This window comes from Netta rufina, assembly GCF_964035555.1.
Source record: "Netta rufina genome assembly, chromosome: 1".
In the NCBI taxonomy this organism is placed as follows: domain Eukaryota; kingdom Metazoa; phylum Chordata; class Aves; order Anseriformes; family Anatidae; genus Netta; species Netta rufina.
Window position 1 is genome coordinate 118,725,289 of NC_140123.1, and position 9,732 is coordinate 118,735,020.

Below are 9,732 nucleotides of genomic sequence, written 5' to 3' on the forward strand. Positions count from 1 at the left end.
ACCGCAAGCTCTCTTGTACAAATTTGCCAGAGAAAAATACTACTTTGGGTATATCATTTTGGAGGGAGGGAGTGGGGTGATTCTCCGGCTGTTTTGTAGCACGTTGTTACAACATACACACAGTGGTTTATATTCTTTCTCCTGTGTTGCTAAATAAAATATACCTGCCGTTTTATAGTTCTGTTCTTATCTGGGCACAATAAAGGAAAATAAGGAGTTGCGATGCAGAGCTTTGTGTGATCAGAAGATCTATATATTCTTATTAGCCTGTCATCAGCCAACTCAGGCTAGGTGTGGAAATAAGAGGAGACTTTTCTGGAACGGGGGGAGTTGTGTCTGTGCTAGTACTATGTCTAAAAGCTTCGCAGTGTCCCAGTACCAACAGGTTAGCAAACAGTGGGAGGCCCTGAGGCGCCGCGCTCGGCCCCGCCTGGCGCCGTCCCGCGGCCTCCATCCCCCAGCAGGCCCCGCGCCCTGCCGTACCTGCCGAGCGCAGGTAGCCCGCGGCGGCGTGTTGTATGCTGGGGCTCGTAGTCCCCGAGCAGGGAGGGGAAGAGCCGGGCCGGGCCGGGCGGCATGGACAAGCTGAAGCGGGTGCTGAGCGGCCAGGACACGGACGACCAGGGCGGGCTGGCCGAGGTAGCGCCCCGCCGCCCCCCGCCACCCGCCGGCCTCGGGGAGGCCTGGCCCGGAGCCCCCGCGCCCCGAGATGGCGGCCCAAGGGCGGCTGGCGCCTGGCCCGGGATGGCCGCCGCGGCCGCTCGGGGGTGCCGGGCCCACGGTGCTGCCGCTCCACGCGGGGCGAAAACGCGTTATAAACAATAATAACAAGCGCTTTTCCCCCTTCTGTGCTTCTAGGCCATCGATGCGACTTCGTTAGGATGGGGCACCAGAGTGAAAGGCTTCGTTGCTTGCTTTGCGATAGGATGCCTGTTCTCTGTCTTGGTAAGGGCTTCTTGCCAAATCTGACCCCATATTAGAGTTTTGGGAGCCCTGGTAACTTGTTACACACCGGCTGATTTTTTTTGAGTCTCTGTGGCGACACCTGACTCAGTTCCAGTTAAATACAATGCTTGGATCATCAGTAAGAAAGCCAATAAATGCAATTTCCTTTTTCCCCCATGTGTGTTTGATTCTGCAGTTTGAATTTAAGTCTTCCTAAACATCTTTTATGCCATGACACTTGGTGTTTCTTTTGCAAAATAACAAACATCTTTTTTTTTTTTTTTTTTTTCCTTCCTAAATATTCCGTTTTAGGGCACTTGTCTGTTCTGGATACCAAAGAAAGGGCTGACGCTCTTTGCGGTGTTTTATACGTTGGGGAATATCGCGTCTATTGGGAGGTAACAATCTATTCGTATTAGTTCCATAATAAAGGTGAGAGACCTATGCACCTACCTTATGCAGGTGCATAAGTAGTAAAAAAAGTTGTGTTGTTTGTATGTGAATATTTGCCTACGTAGGTCATTATCTTTTTGCTAAATTTTAAAGACAGCATCTCAGCAGTGCCATGAAATGGTAAAGAAAATTTTTCTTTTGTTTATTGTTATTAGCAATGCAGTTCACTCCAGGTTAAAGTTACTCACCAATTAAAAACAAACAACAACAAAAAAAATACCACAACCAAAGAATAAAACTCATGCTTTGAGCATTGATTTTTTGGGGGTTTAGATTTTGAGGATCTCTTTTGGCCCAGGATAGATAGAACTAAAAATAGTTCTTTATCCTTTTGCCTTTGATAATGGTGGTGTATGTGTTTGTGAAGTGTTTTGTTGTTTGATATCCTTCCCATGTGTATTGCAAAGGTTCCCAAAGCATAGCTCTACTGACTTTATGAAAAGCTTGACTTTCTGTGATTGAGGAACTTTAGCAAGATGTTAGAAAGTACAATGAATGGAATTGGAAATAATATAGTAGCTGCACATGAGAAATTTTTTATGCAAAAGAAATAGCACTTTATCTAAACTTTCACCTGATTTACTTCATGCAGTATCTATCGTCAGGGCTGCAGATCTGGTGAGGGATCAGAGGGTAGATTCAGGCATCAATATGACCCTTTATGATAGAGGAACGGAGATGGATTACCTGTCAATCCATGCAGAGCCTCTGTGGCTAGTATTTTTGAAGAGCAAGTTAAAAAAGCACCTGTCAGGAATGATCTAGCTAAAGCTGAGCTTGACCTATGCTTCTAGCCTGATAGTTCTGCTCTGCTTAATCACACCCTTTCAGTTACGATTAACGTAAAGTTATAGAATAGATACCTTAGACAAAGAAGAGCACGAATCAGTCTTGTCTCGTATATCCTGTTCCTTTTGTTATGCACTGATTACCAGAATGACATAGTGTGCTGGTACCCTATATGACAGCAGACAAGCTTAAGAAGTAACTCCCCTTAATCAGGAATCTTACTTAGTATCACTTTTTCATTTTTGCCTTTATGTCTTACATTTATCTTGTTTGTTTCCTCAGCACTCTCTTTCTTATGGGACCAATGAAGCAATTGAAAAGGATGTTTGAGCCTACCCGTTTGATTGCTACTGTTGTTATGCTAGTAAGTATCAAAGGGATCAGTTTTAACTTGTTAACTTGTAAACAATTTCCCCTGTAAAGTGCTTTCATGTACAATAATCTAACTATGTCTCAAGATGTGTTTGTGGGTAGGATGTTTTGTTCATCCTGTACATCTGTTATAGTGGAAAGGTGTTTGTAGGTCCACCACTTTCCTATTATGTAAGACTGAACTGAAGCCAGGTTGTCATACTAAACGAGCTTTAACTGTCTGTAGCTGCCATGTGTAAACAGTGTGTAAATCATGTGTAAACCTTTTTAGGGTTCTTGAGATCACATCATATTTTCAGGTTTCTTAAGAGATGAAAGACAGGAAAATAGTTTTAAAAAAGTTGTATCATGGAGGTTGTGAGACATATCCTATTTTGCATATACATGTGTTTTATTTTCTGACAAAGTAAAGGGGAATCTCTGTAACCTTGCATTAAAAATAACATCATCCCAGTTGTTTGATAGCTTCAGGTTTCAAAACTGCCAATTCAACATTGAACTAAGTCAACTCTTTGAGTTATTATCATCTTCAGAAGATGGGAATTGTGGGCAACCTTTTTTTTTTTTTTGGGGGGGGGGGGCAGTGTTTGCTGTTAATTCTAAGATTTTCTTGTTGAAAGTGGGTGTGCTTTTACATTTCTTAAACTCTCACGCTTTCTCTTGGAGAGTCTAAAATCTGGAAAGTGGTTTAACTTGCCTGAAACTGTCCTCCCGATTTTTCAGTGTGAATGTCTTCAGAGCCTTCGCTTGGTATCAGTGCTGCTTAGTTTATTTTTAAACATCCAAAGAGGCAACAGGCAACAGATACAGCTTAAGAAATTGCCTGTCTATGCTCACAAATCAGCAGCAGCCAAGGAGCTTAGTGCATAGTGTGTGTTTGTTTCACATGCAATTAGGATGCTTGGACTCAAGAGTATGCCTGGAACATTCATTGGAGTAAGGCCAGGTGTTAGGTGTATGTTATATGTAGACAAACACACAAATCATTACCCTACAACTAATGGAAAAACTTTTAATGTCAGTAATCATGGCTGAGGTGAAGTATATGATTTGGCAATGCATGCACTACTTACTGTCTTGCATATGTAGTACTAAATACTTCTGTTGTTTTTACTCAAGCAGAAAAATGTACATCATAATCTAGCAGCACGCTCGTACATCTGCTCCAGCAGACTGAGTTAGACATTGATGAAAGAAGGTGAAGTATCAGCATTTGTCATAGCTAAATAAACTGCCACATCTTAAACTGAAAATGAAAAATAGAGCTAAAAGGCATTTTCTGTTAAACCTAGTGTTAAAACAGGAAATAATCCAAAATGGACCGCTAGTCCCCAAGATTCTAAACATAGTAAATACACAGTGTGACTATGAAGAAAGAACACACTGCCTGTGCTGGACTACATATTAAGCAGGAATGCTACTAAGCAATAGCTGAAAGTACTTGAAAGTGTATTGTGGCTTTAATTGGTAAGAATTCAGTAATTACTTATCGTCAGCGCTGTGGTAGCCATGAGAATCAACAGGAAATGTGACATGTACAGAGGCAGAAAAACTACAGTTGTAACTGAAAAGTCTTACGCAAAAAGACAAAGTGTGGTCTATGCTTAGCCCACCAAGAACTGTGTAGGAAGGAGCAGGAACCTGCTGATGTTGCAGATGAGCTGTGGGAGCCTCATGCTCTCGTTCCTTTGCAGTCATGAGCTTACATTCTGAAGATATCAGGCTGGTGTTTTCTCATTGCTTTAATTAACAAATGTAATAGTGCGAGCATTTTAAATAAAGGGAACTCTTATACTGGGATGGATAAAACTAAGAAATAAAATAATCTGTGAAGGAACGTACTTCAGTGTAATGACATCTGTAAGAACTGGAGAGTTGTTTGTATGTTTAATAGAAATTGTTTGTTTTCTTCTAGTTGTGTCTCGTACTAACACTATGTTCTGCTTTTTGGGTGAGTATTTGAGTCCTATATGTGTATCTATAACTGGAGTATCCTTTAAAAATTAGATTCTTACATGGTTGTCTCACGGATTGTTTTGTTTCTGCCCCTTCCCCTTGCCCTTCTCCATCAGTGGCATAACAAAGGACTCACGCTCATATTCTGCATCTTACAATATTTTGCCTTGGCATGGTAAGTGATTTCTCCCACCTGCCTACCCCGCTCTTATTTCTATTACACCTAACATCAATAGTGGGATTGTGAGTGGATTTTGACCCTGCATGAGTTAAAGGGATGGAGAATTTTGTCTCACCATTCCCCTAGATGCAAGACAATGCATTTAGGAAGAGCTGACTTGTTCCTGCTCTTTGCTCTCATTCCACTTCTGGGAGAAGCACCTTTGAATACGTTTAATTTCTGTGAGCTTGAGGTAAAACTCTTTTTTACTAAAACTTGTTTTTATCTTTTAATCCATATGTTGCTTACTGTTTCATATTCTGCTTTTAGAGACTCCTGAACTTGTCTTGTCAAATGACCCAGATGTGACAATCAAATTAAGCATCAATTTTCTTTAAGTTACCAAATGCTCTGTATAACGTTCCTGGGTTAGTTCAGGGGCTGGTATAAACATCTAGCCAGCCCTCAAAAGCAATCTGCCTGTAGGTGTTGGAGCATTGAAGAATATCATGGGTAGGAAAATTGTGTTTAGCATGCTTTTGTAAGGTGCCCCCATAGCTAACCCTTGAGCTAAGGTTACTTGCAAGGATGCTGTGGTTCACAAAGTCAGAACTTCACTTTGGTTGTAAATCTTGCAGTTCTCTTTCAGAGCAACACAGGTTGTTCTTTTCTTGACTCCAATATAATCTGACACGAAGAGTAACTTTTTAAAATGTTTCTTCGTAGGTACAGCATTTCCTTCATACCTTTTGCAAGGTAAGCGTCCCCACTCCATTACTTTTTGTTGTCTTGAAGTTTAGTGATACAGAAGACGAGTTTATAGAAGCTTGTAATGTGTGGCTTTAAATTTCTCCATAGTGATGTAGGAGGTGGAAATGCATGTAGGTACCTGAAAATAGGAATAAAGATCATCTCTACTGGGGGGACACAATTTAAATATAACAAAGTGAGAGGGCTTCCTATAAAAATATGTAAGTGTGCTGACCATATGCAAAACTTAAGGTTTGCCTTCTAAATGCTGGTCCAAAATGCTACTGGACAAGTGTATTCGTCCCTGTACTGCTTTTTTTTTTTTTTTTTTTTTCCTTACCGCTCTCTTGCCCTGTGAGCACTGTTACAGCATTTGAGCGCACTCTGTCCTACCTCTTCAGCCCCCCATTTCCCCAGTGCACCACCTTGAGACAGGCCTCACTTCCACTGCAGTTGGGTGGGGGGAGGATGAGCAGACCCACTTGTCTTTAATAGTTGGTGTAGGCATGCAGAATGTATGAGCACAGTGAATACACGGTCAGCCAGTCTTCGGAGGTGTGAGAGTCAGTGGTGCGACACCAGCATGGAGCCAGTCTCATCAGGAAGCAAAACTGAGGTGATTGTTTTTTTTTCTTTCTCCTGCCTGTAGGGATGCTGTGAAGAAATGTGTGTCTGTCTGTCTGTCCTGAGAGGAATACTGGATGCTTCACAAAGTTCTAAGAAGCACAGTAGAACTATGTTAAGATCACTGTGTGTGTAATTACCTAAATCTGTCTTAAACACGTGCCTTTCAGCTTGTTGTTAGAGGCTCCTTGTGATAAAAGCAGTGTATGCAATTGCTTGTTTTTGTAAGCAATGGTGTCTGTAGGACAGGGTGCTCACGTGATGAAGTTCAGTCTGGCAAAAGAACTGGGCAGAGATACAGAATTGGTTATGATAATTCTCATGTAAAATCATGTATTTGTTTCTGCAAAATGAGCAAAGTAATGTGTGAAGTCTGTAAAAAGGTGACCTTGACTCTGATGGGACCATGCCAGTCTAGAGGATTACTTTTTCTTGAAAAAGAGATTAGTTGCTAGCTCTTTTCGTATGAAGAACTATTTTTTTTTTTAATAGCCTTATATCACTTAATCATTGCACTGTTCACATTGAATAATGGAATACTGGAGTTTTCTCTCTTTTTGTGCCTCTTGCAAAAATTTAGGCTTATGGTATTTCTAAAAGGTCTAATTCTAAATGAAAATACTGTTTTGAAGTAAGTATTTATGAAATGTTTGATTCTGTAATGATTTATTTAATTTTCAGTTTAGACCAAAAGTGTTTCCTTAAAATATATGGAAGGGACATTATCATCTGCAAAAAACGTGTTCCCACAGGAAAAGCACTTTCAAAGTAAGGTTAATCAAGTTTTTAGTTGCAAGGAACCTGAGTTCTTTTTGACTCGAGATAATGGCAATGCATACAAGCTAAGAAACAGAAATCTTTTGATTGAAGTGAGGTGCTTCTCTTCTCCCCAGCTGTTGCATAGAAGCAGTGTGAAGCTGAGAGCATGATAGGTGAGCTCAGAGAATTTCTGTAGGTCCTTTCTCAAAGGGCGAACTCTCTTGATAAGGTATAAGTGGGTTAGTCTTTAAGCAAGTCTGGGGCAGGGAGAAGACATTTTCTTCTGAATTTATGAGTAAGTTAAAATTTCAACGTATCTTTTTGTAAATGAAATTAAGGTTTCATTTCTCCTAAAGCACTCTCATAGGAGTGCTTTAGTGAATTTCTTCCACTTTGTGGAGAAAATACAACTTTCTATTGCCTGTTTTAGCAAAGGGAGTGTGCAGCAATGTAGTTGCCAGCTTCAAACAAATGCCAAATGGTCAGTATCCAAATTCCAAGGCCACTCTCCATTCTCTTAATCTTCTGAGCTATATGTAATCATTTACTCCCTAACCATGTCAGTAGTTAGCTGTTTAATATCTGAACACAGGTTTCTGCTTCTGCTAGGTGGGATATTGTTTAACTGCTCTTGCCTTTCCTATTACCAAACTGGCTTGCTGGAACTGATGGCTGTGAAGATAATTATCCAGTGGACTTTAGTATGAATTGAATCCTCTTTCTAGACCTACCTAGTGTTTAGTCATTTAACTGTATTGCATTTGCATAGCAAGCGTGCCCCAGACTTGCGCCACAAAGACTGTAGTGCAGCACAAACCTAGTTCTGTTCAACAATAAAATATAAGCCCACAGTGAAGCCAAATAATTCTACAGCTTTCAGAAGGTTACTAGAAGCTGAACTAATTCTGAACTCTAAACTTAATTGTCCTTCTGATAATTTATAAAACATAGTACCACTCCCTGTCAGGATCCTTTTAATTTTTTTTTTTTTTTTTGATGGTGATGTAAAAGAGGAACTCTAGCCAGCTGGAATCCAGAGTAAGTAAGTTACTCTTGCAAGCCATTGGAACAGAAAATGCCTTTTTGAAAACACGACATTGCTATGTTGGGATGGGTCTGTTATGTGGGATGGTGTTCCTCAAGTGCTATTTCCCTGTGCTTTTTTTTTTTCCCCCCTAGGATTTGGAAGTTAGTGTTGAAATCATTAGGTTGACTATTACTTGAAAGAAAGAATTAGGTAAAGGCCCAAGAGAGACTGGGAATTCAAGAATGCGTGTAGATGTTTTCCCTGACTCTGATTGAAGACAAATATAAGTTATGTGACTTTTTTTTCATTAGTGAGTAGCTTCAAAGCCTAATTTACAGCTGTCGAAGGACCCCATGTTAGTGTTTTACTAGGACTTTGATAATGTTTACAGAATTCCTTTGTGTAAGAGCAATGGAAATGCGACTCTAATGCCTTTCACATTCCAATATTTGTTTAGCTTTTATATCTATGGGTGTTCCTGGAAAACTCTACAAGTATAGCATACAATATCTCTCCTTCCTCTCTCAGGGAAATTTCTCTTAACTTGGATAATCATTCCAGGGTTATCAGCAGTCAGCACAATGGAATTTGACTCCTCTGTTTCTCTTCCTAATCTGAAGCATACAAAAAAAATGAAAAAGCCTTTTGCTTACTCCTTAGCAAGCTTTTGCGCGACTGTAGTACCATGACTCTCTAGCTGTTTCCCTGGAAAAACAGGAGATTTGGGTATGCTGCATAGTGCTTTTTCGATTCGTTGAGTACCTAGATGGAACCTTTTAGCTGACTGTTGTGAGCACAACCACTTGGAATTAGGAAATTTAGGCTCTGAAACTGCTTCTTTCACTACCGATACACAGTGGGTGAACTTAAATGCATTCCCCCTACACTTGCACCTTTTTAAAGCTATAATTCCAGCTCCACAGCCTTTGATTCAATAAGAGAGAAGAACAAAGCTTTATTTGACTGCATAGCACAGTTACGAGGCATTAAGGAATAGTGCCCGTAAAGGAAGGGAACACAAAAGGAGATGGCAAAGATGTGCATGATTACCAGACTGCCACTAGGGTTTGTGTTGCCCTTTGGTGTTGCATTCTGTTCTTATGAAGGTCAGACAGTAAGAGAGATTCACCATATTCTTGCCAATATGTGAAAAATACTCAGGGTTTGTCACTTCATCTACAAGCAGTTTTGATTTAAAAATTACTCTGTCAGAACAAAATGTTTTAGGTTTTTACTCACTTATCAGTAGTTGTATTCCGGTTATTGCCAAGTTTAGCATCAAAATATTCTTCTATCTTGTTGTTAAAATACTTTATATGATCGAGGGGTAACCAAGTATATGAATGTTGCCTCTTGACCAGTTTCAAACCAAATGACATTATACCATGGTACCATTTTTGCCATTAAAACTTCTTTTTGTTAAGTTTTGATATCAGCTTTGGTTATCTGCTTGACAGGAAGTGTGATGGGCATCTTTAAAGCCCTCTAGCTTTCTATCTTAATGTCCTTCAGGGCAGAAATGTTTGCTGTGTGTGCTCTACTGCAAAGAGACGTCTGTTTTAAATCACAAGGCTCCTTCCTTCACGAAGTCCATGCTCAGTTGCCTACACCACTTGACTCAAGGCTGACTTTTATGATGTTGGATGCCCATCTCAGTCAAGTTTGGTGTTTTACCAGAAAGTGCTTTTTTAAAGCTTCGTTGTTGGTCAACTTGCTTAATCACTTCTTTTCTTTTTTCTTTGTAGTACAGATAATGGTAGCCAGTCAGCCTTAACATGAAATGTGCATGTCTGGGATCAGCTGACTTTACAGATACAGTAGAAAGGGAAATGGGTGTTGGTGGGTGTCTGTTTCCATACCACTGAGATTCTGTACATGAAAATGGGAGGGGGTTCAT

The 9,732-nt window shown here is 40.3% G+C and overlaps 1 protein-coding gene across 1 annotated transcript; it reads left to right on the forward strand.

Annotated features, from left to right (window-relative positions):
• Positions 1-520: 520 nt before the first annotated feature.
• Positions 521-6,114, forward strand: SFT2D2 (SFT2 domain containing 2; the record flags this gene model as incomplete). Its single annotated transcript, XM_084282946.1, has 8 exons — positions 521-639; positions 859-945; positions 1,258-1,343; positions 2,470-2,551; positions 4,475-4,510; positions 4,632-4,690; positions 5,402-5,431; positions 6,075-6,114. Exons 1-8 carry the CDS (start codon positions 577-579, stop codon positions 6,112-6,114), a joined length of 483 nt encoding a protein of 160 aa, XP_084139072.1. The 5' UTR covers positions 521-576.
• Positions 6,115-9,732: the final 3,618 nt, after the last annotated feature.